Source organism: Lates calcarifer, linkage group LG13, assembly GCF_001640805.2.
Source record: "Lates calcarifer isolate ASB-BC8 linkage group LG13, TLL_Latcal_v3, whole genome shotgun sequence".
NCBI lineage: Eukaryota > Metazoa > Chordata > Actinopteri > Centropomidae > Lates > Lates calcarifer.
Genome location: NC_066845.1, coordinates 24878388 through 24894729, shown reverse-complemented (window position 1 = coordinate 24894729; position 16342 = coordinate 24878388). Strand labels below are relative to the sequence as shown.

Here is a 16342-nt window from a genome sequence, read left to right as displayed (position 1 = left end):
TCTTATGGAAAAGGAGCCTGACTGTCACAACTGTGTTAAAGGTCTCTTATGTAAGCGTGACATCCAGGCCGATGCGTTGGATTCAAAATGTTCTTGCAGGGAAATAAATAAACACCGGCTTTATGTTTGTGCTACATTCCCCATATAGCTTCAACAGAGAGACAGGCATCAGGAATTTACAGTGAGACATTTTCCATTTGTGCCACAACCTGCAGCAGCCAGGTCACAGACAACTGGACAAACATCCGGAGCAATGCTTATTGTACGCTGAGGGAAGTGAGCCTGTGACTCTCTGGGTGAAGGGCAGATTTTTCTAATCAAACATTCAAATAGATTCCAGCAGAAAACAGAAAATGGTTGAAAATATCTTGTTTTTTAATTTCTATAAAAGTGCATTCTGTCATATTTGGTACAATCAAGTGACACCTAATAAATCCTGTATCATACTGTATGTTGTGACAGAGAACAGAGAGAAAACTTAGTGTTTTAAACTTTCTGAGCACAACAGACTCACAGTCTCAAAGTCTGAGTGTCTGTTTGTGTATGTGGTTCACTTACTGTAAAAAACAAGCCGTCCTGAACGTGGCTGGTTTGCATTATCAGTGCCATTATTTAGTTCCACCTGAGCTTCAACACCATTCCACACTTTGGGTTAAAAATATTTCACGCCTGCAACTTAATTTCTGTCTCTGTCCGTCGGTGCCTCTGATACAGCCTGACCGCCTCCACATTTACACCCCTGTTCTCTGGCTAGACTGGTGAGGAGCTCCAGGACTCTGATCTCGTGCTCCATGCGAGCGTTCTCCCTCCTCTCCTCCCTCTCAGCGTTCTCCCTCTGCCGGCGCTCCTCCCTCTGCAGCCACTGGGCCAGGAGCTCCTGGTGCCAGCGGGCCTGCTCCTGCCGCTGGCTCTCCAGCTGCACCAGCAGGCCCCGCGTCTCCGACACCAGCCGCTGGAAGCTCTCCGACAGGTGCTTGAGGACGGGTTCCAGGCAGGGGGACTCGGGGTGGTGGTGGCCAGAGGTGGGAAGGGTGGGGGGGTCTGGATCTGGGGGTGCAGGGAGAGGAGAGGCAGCCGACTGGGTAACAGGAGGAGGAGGAGGAGGAGATGGTGGAGGTGGTGCTACATGTGGAGAAGGAGTGCTCAAGCTGTTTTCCACTGGAGTACCTGTGACAAGATAATACAGAACACAGTGTGATGACAGAAATATCTTTAGAGCTGAAACAATTAATGGACAATCAATCCACAACTATTCTGATAATCAATTCATTAAATAATGCCAAATATTTTCTTCACCTTATGAGACGTATTGATAAAGTGACATAAAGTGAAGTGGCTGGTAAACAGGAGTAAATAAATACGAACAAAGACCACACTGTAATAAACATTATATAATAAAATATCAATCAACCTAAACAAATCCTAATTATTAACATCTCATTTTATCACTTTGGTAATTGAGAAAAAATGTTGTGTGTGTCTCAGGTCAGGTTATAAACTGGTTGTCTACAGTTTTTTTTTTTTTCAAGACTAGGTGCATATTTACAGTTAACATAAATTATGTACAATTCCATGATACAGACATGTGTCTACATCATCTGCAGTCATGTTCTCATTGCATCAAATTTCCGTAATATATGTTTGGATGAACTAGGTTTGAGTAAAATACAAAATACTTGATAACATCTACTGGGCAAATATCACGTTTTGGAGAAATATGTCACTTGGCAGGTGTTAAATGCTCATTTCTAATAATAACAGTAGAAGTTAATAATTTATGATTAGTAGCAACAAAGCAAAAATTATGAGAGCAAAAGAAAATGGAAGTTATTTTTAGCATCTAATTATTTATATAATAACAACAGTACATACGACTCATGTCACGGTGGATGGATGATTCCAGATAAACTTCGTGGCATCTGTCTCTGGGACATTGTGGGAATCCTGCGTCACTGAACTCAAACTCATCCACTGAATCTTCTCTGTCCTCCAACTTGACCTCAGAGTCGAGCTGCCAGGACTGACGGCCTCCTCTTCCCTCTAAAGAGCTCAAACGCTGTCTTCCTGTCCTCCCCGCAGAACCAAAATGGTGTCCACTAATCTCTGTATTAGAATTTAAATCTGGAGCGATACTTCCTGTCCTGTCAATGGAGTCAAGGTGCCGCTCCGCCATCTGGTCTGGAGAAACAAAATAAGGCCCTCCTACTCCTCCCGATGACCTCCTCCCCAACACAGCATCCATTTCTGCAAAGTATTTAAAGGTGCAAGGCTGCGAGCTGTCGACGCTCCTCTGCAGTTTGGCTCTCACGTAGTTAGCCTTCAGAGTTTTGACCCGTAGACGGCACTGGTGCGGGCTCCGAGAGAAACCCATTTCACTCATGCGGGCTGAGAGGTGTTTGAAGACGTGGCGGTTGCGGAGGTTTTCAGCCAAACTCTTCTGGATGCGCTCGTCGCTCCAGGCGCACAGCAGCACCTGAGTTTCCTCCACTGTCCAGTTCACAGAGCGCTCGGCTTCTCGTTTCCCTGAACGCACAGAAACACAGCTGAGAACAACAAACAGCTTCATAGTTCACTTTGCTGGTAACAACAAGTATCATTAAAGGACCTGCACTACAATCAGATTAAGAAATCTTTAGAAGATGGAGTATAATTATAATGCCACATTTTACTTAATGCTTCATAATGCAGCAGAGCCTGAAACCAAGCAAACATGGACGTCTTATATAACTCTCTCATGACCACCTCTGCTGTAACTCAGCTGTCCTCAGATGTCAGGAGTCTTTCCAATCTTTCCATCCATCCCATGACATGTCTTACAATAAACGATGCTGCAAGCTCAATCAGATGGAAAGAACTAAAGGTACTGATGAAGATGCAATTAGGATTAAACTGTTGTCAGTTTAACTAAATTGGGAAAGGCAGAAAACTACACTTAATGACCAGTTTAATAGGTACATCTAGCTACAGCTAATGCAGTCTAACACAGCATCCCTGCATTCCTACCTTTAGGATGATTAAAATGTTCAGTTTAGTTTATGGGAATTTGTCTATTGATACACAGAGATTATTATTTTAATACATCTTAATACTTGTGCAGAAGTCTGCAGATTTTCATCTCATCCAAATTCTACACCACCAGTGAGGAGACAAACTGGGGGAAATAATCTGCAAGTTCAGCTCAGGTAAAGACTGACATGTCCTGTAAACCTGGGTCACAATGATACATGACTGACAAGGAGGAATTCACCTTTAGTATCCTCAACATGACAATTAACTACACAGTAAAATAAAGGCGAACTCAGCTGTTTAATCTCCCTTACTAAGAGGGTGTGCATGTTTTGCTGCAGAGAAGATATGAACTCACCAACAAGCTTACAAACTGGCTTCAATAACATATGGATTATACTAGTAATTCAGCAGATTATAGGTGCAGAAGTTTTACTTCATGTCCGTGTATAGCTGAGATCACATCCTCACATTAACCATGTTTGCTAATTAGTCAGGGAGCAGACTGTTAGCTCACACTATACCTGAAAAGTTGAGGGCTAGCCATCAAGCTAACTCAGATACATACGGTACATTACCAGCCTGACAACACTGCCCGTCATTCAGAGGGCAGAGGGTCATTGAACAATTGAGACAATTAGCAACGCATTGTTTACTGGCTTTATAACGGAGCCAAGTCTGCCCTCTGTCACAACACTACAGCTAACGCTAGCAGCTAGCAGCTAGCTGCCCTAGCTACATGGCTGCTAGTCTGACTCTGACTCTCTGCCGCCAGATGAACAACAAACATAACATGTCGGGAGCTTGTGGGTGTCTTACTTTTAGTTGTTGAAACGGAGTTGGTCGAGTTGATCATCGGAGGATTCATCTCGACGAGCTGCAGCAAATGTAAACAATCCTCACACACGCCGACACTTCCGGGTGACAGAGTTCAACGCGTGACGTATTGACGCCCAGTTTCAATCATGAATTAATTAAGACACAAAATTTAAAACGTAACAGTGACACGTTTGGCAAATGACTAAATACTGCACCCATCGGATTCTGCACAGTCAAAATAAATATTAACAGGTTCATAGTAAAGAATTATCTGGTGTCAGAATGTGGATTAGATTTATTAAAAATCACCTTTATTCAAACACAATGCATGAGTTACAGTATGAAAGTTCAAAAACACAGAAATGGTATGCACACAGAGGTGGGGGCTGGGGGATAAGGTGTGTGTCAAATATTACCGAGCTCTCTTCACACAGACAATAGCACTGCATGAAGAAAATGCAGCCACCTCATTCATCTCAATGAGACAGCAGTTGGCACAGTGGGATCCCAACACAGAGCCTCCAGGCAAAAAAAAAGTTTACCAAGCTCCACCTTTACCACAGTCTCATGTCATCGAGCAGGCAGCACAGTGCATACACAAATCAAATACATCTCAGCACAGAGTCCTGTACTTTGTAATGTGAGCCTCGCAAACATCCAGAACTGTAAAATCCTGTCTTTGATCCAGTATAATAAAATGCCAAGCACTGTTTTGACATCTGATTCGCCCTCAAATTCCTGCATCTATTACTGAAACCAGCTTTCATCTCACCTGCATCTAAAACAATATGCCTTATACTGTTGATTTTTATTTTAACGTAGGTCTGTTTTTGATCTAAATGCATGTTAAAGGAGCTACTAGCAAGTTGTGCAGTTGCTACTTGGCCAACATTAGCACTGACAGCTCTTTACTCCAGAGTCCAGACGAAACTTAGCAGCAGCAAACCTAATTCCTTTACTCACCAAGAGCTGTCTCCAGCGTCGGACGGCAACAGCAAAGTTTTGCTTTCATTTATATCACTTCTTCTACTGAAGTATGCTAACCAGCTAGCCCCAGTCTGTCTCATCACTTTCCGACACTGTAGCATCCAGAGGTAGCGCTGCTCTGAAAGTGTAATCTAACCTCGTGTATTGTCAACGCAACGACGGCTGAAGCTCACACTGAAGTTCAACAATGGGTCAAGCGACCATCACCACCACCCACTCCTGACAAGAAACCATTTGACAGCGGAGAAGATTTACAAATGGCCCCTTTAAGGTCCTGTTTAGACTGATGTTTCTTGTGCACTGTTTGTACTAATATCCAGAACTAGACACATCCCAGTGTTTCCTCAGTGCATGTTAGGTATAGTCACACCTGTACTGACATGACCGCTTGCGATCAGATCACTCAAACTCACTGCTAAGTGTGAACACAGCCCCAGAGACCACAAACTCATCCTAAGTTTGAATAACAAGAGGGATGGGTGTAGAGGAAACAGCTCCTAAAGAGGCTGTGAGGTGTTAATGGCTTGTCTTGTGCATTCTCTGAATGTCTGTTGTGAGCATTAAGACCTCTGGAGTCCGTTCCTCTGTTTCACCAGTTCACCTCCTCAGTCTTTCATCCACAAACACAGCAATTAGTGGGGGGTAGAGGGGCGGGCGGGCAGGCGGGTGGGGGGTTCCTAAAGTCCTAAAGTGCTGCTAATGCAGATTCAGTCTGCTCTCATGCAGTTACATTTGCATTTTGAGCTTTCAGCCTTTGTTCTGTGATACAGTGACTTGGAATGAGTTTTACAGTGAACATCAGTGTCATTTACAGTTAAAGCCCATTTTTTTTTGTCTACATCTCTTTAATGTGTTGCAATTCAAGCCATATGTAATAGTTTGTTTAAAAGAACTGGTTTCTCATATGGTTTAAAAATAAACTAGTCTGCCATCACAGCTCTGGATTCTCTGTCCCTGAATAAAACCCAGCTGATGTCTTGACTAGCTTACAAGCTAACAAGATAATGAAATGTAAATAAAACAGTTAAGCTGATGGAGGTGTATTTTTCTAACTTTTCAAATGATATCTTCACTGCTCTGTCAGCCTGCCTTACTGAAATATTTAGATCTCACAATAAGGAAATGAGAGTTGAAAAGAGAAGGTCATGATGTTGCAAAAATTCCACTTGTTGTAATGGAAGAAGGGGTCCACTGTTGGGTGAAAAGGTCATTCCACCACCCACCACAGGGACCTTTTAGGAGGCCAGGAACTGCAACCAGAACTTTCAAACACATGATCCAAGTTTCAGTTTTGGATCTGGTGACTTATTTGCCTCCCAGAAAGTCCATGGTTCTGGGATGTGGGGACTTTCTAAGAAGGTGGAGGTGTTACTGACATTTAAATCACAATTACAATCATAATAATTTCCAGTCTTCTGCACAAAAGAACAAAGTAGAAGGAGTGGGCAACAAAGTTTGTTTTTTGCTGGTTGGTTGAACAACAAACTAAACTTTCTGTCTGCCTCTCTTCACGTCTCATTTCCAGTAAATCACAAACAACAATACAATGACTAGTTTGCTCTCTTATCGTATTCCAGAATTCAAGTTCAAACGAGGGCTTGTAACGTGTTAGTGGTCACAGCTCTTCAGTTGTACTGGAAACACAAAAATGAATACACTAAAAGAACTTCCAGCTTCTGATTAAGTTCTTGACTTTAGTCCCTGAAGCTCCACAGACCTTGGTCAGAAAGGCACGCCAGTCTGGCAATTGCGACTTTGAAACTGAGTACTGGTCAACAACCCTTCTCCCCACCAACATGTTGGGGCATTTTGTGCATCAGGCCTGAAAAAGTCTGATTTAGTTTCAGTCCTGGAACCAGCCACAGGCCCCAGAGCTGCAGGTTGCTCTTCACAACACAGAGCACCACACTGACGTCTTGTGAGCGCACACACACATACAAACACGCTTAAATGTACAAATGATGAGCCCACCACAGCATAGGTAATTACAGAGGAGGAGGGGAGCCGAGACAGTCGACTGGACATTCATCTCATTACTCACACATACCTCCAGGCTGTTCCCCGCTGGCCTGCAGAGGAACATCACACACTCTTCTCTCACATGGACACTTTGAAGCATACACACACACACTGGCAAATAGTCTCTGAAACACACACTCAGGACAGTCAGGGTCAAGAGCTTGATGCAGCTTTACTAATCATATCACTAGCAACAATAAGTGGTGTATTATTATTCATAAACACTCGTTTAGAGGCAGTGAGCGTGCAGAACAGCACGACTGGTAATTACATTCTTTGCATATTTTTACAACTGAGCTGAATCCTTAGCAACGTACAAAGTGTGAGTGTGTGAGCATAAAGGGAGGATTCCTGAGGGACACATCAATTTTGCAGGAAAAATGTGGAGCTGCAAGATTCAAACCTGAGAAAGGCTCTAATTACAAGTCAATGTTCTCTTCTCTGTCCATCCAGGGGTTGGACACTCTGTAAAAGAGTCTGTGCAGCCAAAACAAAGGGCCAGGGTTCTAATATATGACCACGAGCCTGCACTGTCTCCTCTGCTCTTGTCTTCTTTCCTGTCCTCGAAGGGAAGAGACAGGGTGTAGATCTTCTCCCGGTGTGATTTGTGGTGCAGAAAACCAGGTCAGCGAGCACACGGCGAGGTAAGATGAGGTACAGACGGCTCACACGCTGCAGACGGTTACGTCAGCTGAGGCTGGAGCAGAACTGAGGCGTCCCGCTGTGGAGGCTCAGGATCCCTGCCTGCGTGCTGCTCTTTTGGCGTGGCTCCATTTTCACCATCCTTTTCATGTCTCCTGACAACCAGCAGCAGCCGTGTTGTTTAGATCAGTGGTTCGCAAACTTTCACACCAGACGCAAACAAAGACTCAACATGGGAGCTGAGCAGCAATTCGTGGAATCTGTTCTATTTCTCAGCTCTAGGAGAGAAGGCAAAACGACTGTGTTTTTCTAATTTGGCGAGCTTTGTGTCAAGTTCATGCCCTGTTGCGTCGACCATAATTAGAGGCAGCCAAACCCATTCACATCAGCCTCTTATATGTAATTTAAAGTTGGAGATATCAAGAATTTCTGACAGCTACAATATCTCCCACTCTCTTATTTTATTAATTAACTCACAACCCACATATCCCTCATTACTAAGGCCCTTCTTAGAAATCTCATTTCCAGCTCAGCGCTCAAAGAACAGAAAAAAAGACCTTTGGCGTTCAGTTCAGTCCATGCTGACAGCTTCATGTTTGCTCTCATTTGTGAAAAAAAGATGACAGGGGTGACATAAATTAATCTTTTTGTCTTTGGGTGGTAATCATAAGCTCATCATCGTGTGTTGATATTACAGCAATCCATGCAGAAAATGTTCCCCTATAGCTGTGATTTGCAGCTGCAAAGCACATGCCTCTGCAACAGGGTGGGATACCGAACCACAGAGTTTCAAAACACACATGGAAGAACCACGGCAGGTCATTTATCAGCCATAAAAGTGGGCTTCAGAGCTGTTGTGATGTGAAGTTGTGAGCCCCTCTGTTTTCAAAGCTCTACTCCAGTCTCTCAAATAAATGACAGAACTCTTGGTCCCATGCCTGGACGCCCTCTAATTTGCTTGCATTTTTATAGTAGCCACCAATTTGCAGAGGCCACTTTGACCAACGGCGAACTTATGGCAGAGCATCTGTGCTTCAAAACATTTCCTACGAGCACCAGATGCCTATATGAGAAAAACATCACTTCTGCAGTAATATATTCAACAACACAGATCAATTTGAGATGAAGTGCAGGGCACCATCTGGGGTAGTGCGTGGTGAAGGTTTGGTTTTAGTAGAAATACATGTGAACACAGATTTCTTCAGAACTACTGTGCAAATATCCAGTACAACCATGTGTAGGTCACAGGCATCAGCACACCTCCCTGTTTATCAGAATACGAAGCTAAAAATGTCCTCAGTCACACATCACGCTTCCTGTACGTCTTATTTGAGTCACAGACATCTGCGATTCTGTGGAACTCTACGGGCATTTCCACCTTGAATTCCTTCTTCCTTTGTCTGCAGCGTCAAACAGGAACTGAGGAGCTAAAAGTGGAACAAAGAGTTAAAAGACTCCCAAATATAATCACACTTTGTTACTGCACATATTTGCTCTTGTGGACAAAAAGCCACATTCCTCAAGGTTGTTTTTTTTACCAAATTAGGTAGGAAATTCTTACATAAGGGAAAGCAATGACGGTTTATATAAACGCTAAATGTCGGTCAGCGCTATGAGAAACTGTCCACTGTCTTTCTATAAGCCTGAGAGTCAGTGCTCAGTGGTTACATCACAGGGTCGGTCGGGACAACACCATATCGTGTAGACGAGGTCGACTGAAGGATTGACCGAGTATAAACAGCTGAATGAATGAATCCCTTGTCGTGCCTCCGCGCTGTCGACCAGCCATGGTGGTCTTCAGCTGAGAAAGCACATCCACTGAGGTTAATGATATCTGAAGTGTCCTGAATCAAGAACATTGTGGCCTCATTTCACAATGGACCCCTTGTTGTTGGCAGTAAGACGAAGTTTGTAAGAACATCTTAGGATGTCTGCGATGACCTGGTTAGAATTCATCTGATGATTTGCAGGTCAAAAGACATTTAACCACTTTGGTCAAACTACTTTACTTTGATGTTTGACCTTCGCAGAGCAGAACAACAGTAGAGCATTTTCTCTGTGCTCAACATAAACCTGTAGCGTCACACATAGATCAGGATTTTGTGAAATGACAACTTGCTTCAAGGCCAACCAAGGTGATGTGTGAAGACTCCAGTGTTCTTGATCATTCCAGTTTTTCCTGAATCTCAATCATCTTGAATTCAGTGCTCCAGCAGCATCACCCTCCCCCTTCCCTCCCCCCTGCTTTTGGATCCCAGGGACTGTAAGGAATGTGTCCTACCTAAGTCACAGAGGCGACCCCCTTTTGGTGGCCGAGGAATGCTCGGCGTTTCACTGCTCAGACTGTTTTCACAGCGCAGACAAGTGTCCACATTTCATCTGGTAAACTGATCCCGACCACACAAGAGGAGACTCTCTCCCCTCCTCACCCCCCCTCTACAGCCACCTCTCCCACATCCAACTCCCAACTACTGTCAATCAACACCTAACACTCCAAGCACAGCTGATGGAAACCACGTGGAGGAACTGCTGGTTCCAATTGAACCAAGAATGTGCTTATATAACAGTAAAAAACTGGGCCATTTCCATGGCTGTGGGAGTGTATTCCTATGGCTTTGAGTGTATAAGAAGCAGACAGTCGTACAGATCAAAGACCGAGAAGAAAGCATGAAGTAACATGAGGCATTAAGTAAAACCAGAACAACAGCTCTTAATGTCTGCAATGTGCGATGCTTTGAAATCTCTGCCACCATTAATAAACACAATGATTAACAGTGCAAACAATGATCTTCATCTTCTGCTTCCAGGCAGTTTTACTGTGTCATTTCTTGGAGTAGCCAACATTTTGTTTTTAAAAGGATAAAGCATTTCTTCTGACACGTAAGAATATAATACATCTATATATTTTAATGTAAACGCCATAAATAATCTTAAACTCCACCCTCTGAATATTCTTGGGGCCTCCTGGGGGTTCTCAACCCCTGCACCAAAAACCATTGACCTTTCAGTAGTGCTGAATTTGAGCAATGCACAAAAACTGACCTTTTGTTTGGATATGTCACCCAACACTGCAGCCGAGCTGAAAGATGGGATGAGGAGGAAATGAAGATAAAATCTTGGAGGAATAAAACCGTTTTTTTGGGTGAATTGTGTAATATCAGGGCAGTGAAGTGGTCGTCTGGAGCCAAAACAACAACATTCTTGTGGGAAGAGTTGTCTGTTTGATAATGGGGCTGAACTTTCCCAGCAGACAGTTCAGTGTGTCTCTCTAAAATAAAATGACCTGAAGCTTTGTTCACAGTTCAGTTACCTTTAAATCTGAGTTTACAGTTTCTCCAAACAGGACATACTGTGAAAATTTCAGCAAAGCCACAGGGTTTAGGTGTCTTGGTGGTAATCAGTGTAAACTGCTGTTCTTTATCTGTCAGGATCACTGAGTTAAAACTGATTACTCTCCCCAGGTTTCTCCATTTTCTCTAACGACGCTGGGAGACGTCAGGATGACACATCTATCTGAAACTGTCAGGGAGTTTAATCAGACAGCGGCCACAACGAACATGATTTTTAATTGTTTTCAATGGCTCCCCCAATTTCTCTGCTTCTCTCCCTCAGCTAACATTAGCATGTTACAATGCTAAGCATTAGCTGTGAAACTGACAAAGTCCAGTCCAGCCTAATAAAAGCTGAGTCAGGTCAGGCACTGAAAGAGTGGAAGAGGCTGCAGAGAATAAATCTTTGTCTCAGGTGACCTGGCCTTTCTTCTGTTGCCACCTTCATGACAAACTTTCCATTTCCCCTCAAACTAAAGATGAAAAGTTTGATATCATATCTCTAAGCTAAATGTACGATACACAGCAAACACAACTACAAGATCCTTTGAGAGAAGTGTTTCCATCTGCAGCACCGACACAGTGTTATGTGCAGCCTTAACTGAAGCAGAGAGAGACTGGATTCAAGGCAACAGGTAACACACCCAGTCTCTAGACGACTCCTGCAGACTGTGTGTGAGCGGATATTTGAGTTAATGGTCTCTCAGTAGAGATCCTAGAATATACTTTCATGATTAGAGTTTCTTAAATGTACTACTTTAAGACAAGACCCACTCTCTTATGTCACTATTTAAAATAGTCTCAAAATACTGTGTTATATCTCCTCTCTCCTTATGCAACAGTCTGTGTTTTTGTGGTTAATGAGACCTACTGGAGTGAACCAATTTCCCTCTAGTAGTCTGCAGAGAGGTTTAATAACATTAAAAAACAAGGGGGGCAGAGACAGTCTGTGAACCAAATCTGTTTCCAAGCTCGGCTCTCCGTGTTTCTCCAGCTGTCCTCACCCACAAAGTGCACAGACTGTTGCTCTGCAGCATCATGAACGACATCTATCCCACCCAGACACTCTCGTTTGTACAGATCAGCCTCAGATTGTGTTCATGGAGCAGGTCAGACTAACATTTCACTGAGTTTAAATGTCATTGTTCTCACCTGGCTGAACAAACGGAGCTAGACCGAGACTAAACACTCTTTAACTGGAGAGTAAACACTTTTAGTTCTGCTCTAAACCTGCTCAGTGTGAATTCTGTTTCAGAGTGTTGTTAGTCAGGGATGGTGAGATCACGCCACAGAGCTACAGCTGAACTGAGGACTGAAAAATGAGTCATTCCTTGGTTATAACCTGGTTTAAATAAACATTAGTTCCTCTTTTCAACAACTGCACCAGGTCCACAAAGAGCTGGTGAAATCCCATTCATATGCAACTAGAGAGAGAATTAGAAGGTATGTTTTTGGGGGAAATGTCCTGCTCAGATCACATTTGTCTTCAGCACACTATTCACTGAATAAAACATCTGCAAAATGTTCTTTATTCTCTTTTTACATTACGGCAACCTGGAAGCTAAATTCTGTTTATGTTATGGTTAAGGCCAGGCAGCTAACACAGATTCAGTTCAGCAAAAAGAATAAAAATGTGTGTGTGGTTCAGACATGTCAACATTTCATGAATTTCAAACAGGATTCATTTGTGAGGGAAGAAACATTTGTAGGATCCTGTGGTGGAAACACCTCCTGCCTCTCCTCGTCTGGACAGGAATAATACAAAAAAAAACACTCATCCCAGCTCCTGATTGCTCTGCCAACAATAAATTATTGCCAGACTCATTTTTTCTTCACCTGCCATCAGCAGCGTTAGAGAAAGCAGGTGCAGTGGCATTAGGAGGAGCAGTGAAGACCCGGCAGCGTCGCCAAACAATAATATCATTAACTGCATAAAAACACAGAGGAGCTCGGCTGGAGGAGCAGGGGTTACTGGTCTGGGAGCACGTGTAATTAGCCTGAGTGAGCAGCTGGTGGGCTGAGGTGTGTATCTGTGTGTGTGTGTTTGTGTATATATATGTGTGTTCTCTCCCATTTTTGTCATTCAACACATTTGAGCTCAATTTAATTCACTGAGGGCTTTATTGGTTTGACACAATGATACAGTGCGATGTCAGGGCAGAGGTGATGAATGAATTATTCACTGAGGAATAAAATGAGAAATTATTTATCTTTTGTTATTTAAAATATAATTTTGCTTGTGCTGACTATTCAAATGTGATTATCTGCTAATCTGTTTCATTCACCTTTGATTGGATTAAAGAACCATCCCAGCCACCTCAGCACTGCATAGATCTGAAGGGTGTTTTTTTTTGCATTTTCTAAAACTAAACAACATTTTCCAACATTAAAAGTATATTTTACTATTTAAATTTCAGAAGAGGTCATTTAAATCTAGCAATGATCCTATCATTGATTTAAAGATCCCTACAGGAGATCAAATAAAAAGGTTTTTCCAACAATTTTCCAATAAAATTCCGGCCAAACTTGCAGTTAAAGATGGAAGATGTCGACAAAACAACAGTGTATCAGTCTCCATCATGAGTTTTCTTACTACAGAGATCACTGAACTCAGATATTCCCTGTATCTATTTGTTTCATATGTTTGCGTAGTGGGGGAAGTGACTTGAGGAAACCAGGGAAACAATGAGGCACCGCCAAAACAAACCACCCCACCCAACTCGACCCCCTTCCCCCTTCCCCCCTCCTTTTCCTTTACACATCCCCGTTGCCCTCCTCCCTCCTCCACACAGACAGCAGGGTGAGAGGATGCTCCACCCTGGATCAATAAAAACAGTCACAGTGTGTTCACATGCACAAAAGAATTGGGAAATCCAAGCACATGTTTACATGCACTGCAGTAACCTGACTAATGTGAAATCTGTGTTCACATGCAACGGATAAGTAATCAACAGCTTCCTCAACGTTACATCAAGACGATCACTTTTCTCTTAAGTGGAGAAAAGGCAAAGTTACCAGCAACCAGCACTACATGGAACCAGATACATTGTTGGCTGACTGCACCCAGAACTGGTCCATGTGCAGGCTACCAGTGCCGACTGAAGTCATTCGTAGCAAGTGTGTCATCACTCCAGTAACCAGGTGAAAAAACGTTAGCAGACTTGGGTCAGCTGTGGCTCAGCGTTGGCACACTTAGCTGTGTTCTGGCAAATATGAGGCTGGCTATTTATGGCTGCCAGATCTGGGTAGATTTTAGGGCGTGTACTTGGGTTAGTGGGTAATAATTAGCTATTAGTTCACTGCACTCAAGTCAGCTTTGGGCCAGTGTTGGCAACCAGAACTGGAGCATTTGGTTTGATGGGATTGGCTACCTGAGACGATATGAGCAGGTTTGCCAGGTGTTGGAGCCACGTCGGCCTGACAGCAGCCTTGTGACTCTACGGTCACAGAGGGAAGAAGTGTTGAGAAAACGCCACATGAAATAAGAGAAAACAGAGCGAGCAGTGGAGGTACAAACAGTGTGAGAGAAGGTGATCCAGCTGGAAGTCGGTGACAGGAGTTCTTACTTGAAAAATGTGTTTTTGGTAAATGACAGATGAGGGGAGTGCTTCTGTTCCATTACCTAAACCTTCAGTCAGCGTTGACTGAAGGTCAGTTCAGGTATTAGAAGAATGGCTTTTCCAATTTTCTTGTTAAATGAATCTGAAGTCGTCCAGTTTATCAGAGAGACAGTTTCTGAAGGCTGCATTTTTCTGTGAGATGGAACGAACGGCATGAGGGTTTCATCATGAATCTGACCCTGTGCTCTGACCTCTGAGCGAAAAGAGAATTTTTCCACAGTGGATTAATAAAGTCTGACAATATTTGTATTCATGAGCAGATGAATAAACAACATATTTGAAGAACAAGCCATGAATACAGTGTTAAAACAGCTCTGATAAAATGGCATCAGTTAAAGGGACATTCCACCAATTTTACACATCACTCCTACAAGTCAACCTGTGAAAACAGTCGTATAATGTTATCGGTGGCCCTGAAGGAGCAGCTGCTGATGATCAGGACTGGCTTGAGTTATAGCAGAAATGATGATTCACAAACTGGGAATATGGAGTTTAACAGATGTAGGTATTTACCAGTGAAGGAGAGTCGAATGAGGCACCAGGACTAAAGGAGGATCCCAGGATTTAGCCTGACTTCTTCTGTCTCGAGCCCCTTTTATTGCCATTAAGACCTTCAAATAGCATGACGCCGCCTTTAATGGTTAAGTTTAGGCACTCGCAGCACTTGGTTAAAGTTAGGTAAAGATTGTGGTTTGAAGCTTGAGACAGGAACTTTTATTTTAATACATATTTTGGTCTCTGCAACACAGATTTTAAACATTCTTTCCTAAAGTTCCTAAAGTCCACCAGCTTCATGAACATGCAACACTTTCCCTTCATACCCCTTAAAAAAATTGTGTAACTGGGGTCAAACTTGGCCTTTTTTAAATTGCAGATGCACAGTACAACCACAGCCAGGCTCCTCAGAGGTATATCTGTTTATATTTCTTGGCACAGCAGCCATCCTGAACACTACACGAGGAGGTGGACGAGCTCCATCTCATTTAGTGCATATTTACTGCTGGCCAGATGAAGTGTTTTACATTCTTTACGTACAATCTGTGAGGGAATAAATGAGGGAGGAGGGGTGATAAAGACAAAACGTCTCATCAGTTAAAATAAGTGAGTGCTTGACATCCAGTGTACTGTATCTACCAGACTGATAAATGTCATAATGTAAACTGCAGAGCGCGTCAGAGCTATGTGAGGCCTCCCTGGTGGAGCCTCCCTTGTCTTTGAATCACTAATCTGGTGACGCACAGAGGGAAACAGTGGGTAAACACTCAGAACCAGGGATTCTCAGCATGGTCACGTCTCCAGTGTGTGTGTGTGTGTGAGTATCGCCATCGCAGCTAATGAGTCTCAGGCTCAGCGGGTTGCAATCACGCTCACACGCACAGTTACAGTGTGAGTTCACCCCTGCCTCTTCATCACCCACCGGCACTCGTGTGGGTGATGTGGAGGAGAGCCTGTGGTCGAGGCTCTTCAGTAAAGTGCCACAGTGAGACTGGAGGCTGCAGCTGCAGAGGAGCACTACTGCCTGTAAAACAAGCGCCCACTGATCTGCCTAAGTCTGTGCTGGGCTGATACACACACCTCTTTTCATCCCACAGTGCAGCCCAGAGAGACGCAACCACCCACACAAAGAAAATGGAAGACTGGACAAGATGTCCAAGATTACATAATTTGGAGGCTTTATGTAACAGCAAGGGCGAGTCAGTCAGATGGAACGGTCCTTTTTAGGGCTCCTCTCTCTCTGACTGTCTCACCATTTCCTTTATGAGAAGACGGATGACCGGATGGATGGATAGATGGATGGTTTGTGTGCCACTGGCGATGCCCCAGAGCGGTACCTCTGTGACAAAGAATGGCACAGATGGCGGCCCAGGGCTGGCTCCCGTTCAGGGCACCAAATGGCATGCCACAACAGGTCCAGATGGA

The 16342-nt window shown here is 43.6% G+C and overlaps 1 protein-coding gene across 1 annotated transcript; it reads right to left on the bottom strand.

The window, feature by feature from the left end:
* Positions 1 to 354: 354 nt before the first annotated feature.
* LOC108887145 (uncharacterized) lies at positions 355 to 3944 on the bottom strand. The gene is made up of 3 exons (XM_018682342.2): positions 3826 to 3944; positions 1873 to 2523; positions 355 to 1167 (listed from the first exon to the last, which is right to left on the bottom strand). The coding sequence occupies exons 1-3, from the start codon at positions 3872 to 3874 to the stop codon at positions 677 to 679; spliced, it is 1191 nt and encodes a 396-aa protein (XP_018537858.1). The 5' UTR covers positions 3875 to 3944; the 3' UTR covers positions 355 to 676.
* Positions 3945 to 16342: the final 12398 nt, after the last annotated feature.

What these genes read in the sequence shown, in the direction of transcription:
- LOC108887145 (XM_018682342.2), bottom strand. Translation starts at nt 3,874, where the DNA reads ATGAATCCTCCGATGATCAACTCGACCAACTCCGTTTCAACAACTAAA. An exon ending in CTCCGTTTCAACAACTAAAA is followed by an intron (nt 2,524 to 3,825) that starts GTAAGACACCCA and finishes CTGTGCGTTCAG; the next exon opens with GGAAACGAGAAGCCGAGCGC. An exon ending in CATCCACCGTGACATGAGTC is followed by an intron (nt 1,168 to 1,872) that starts GTATGTACTGTT and finishes ATCTTGTCACAG; the next exon opens with GTACTCCAGTGGAAAACAGC.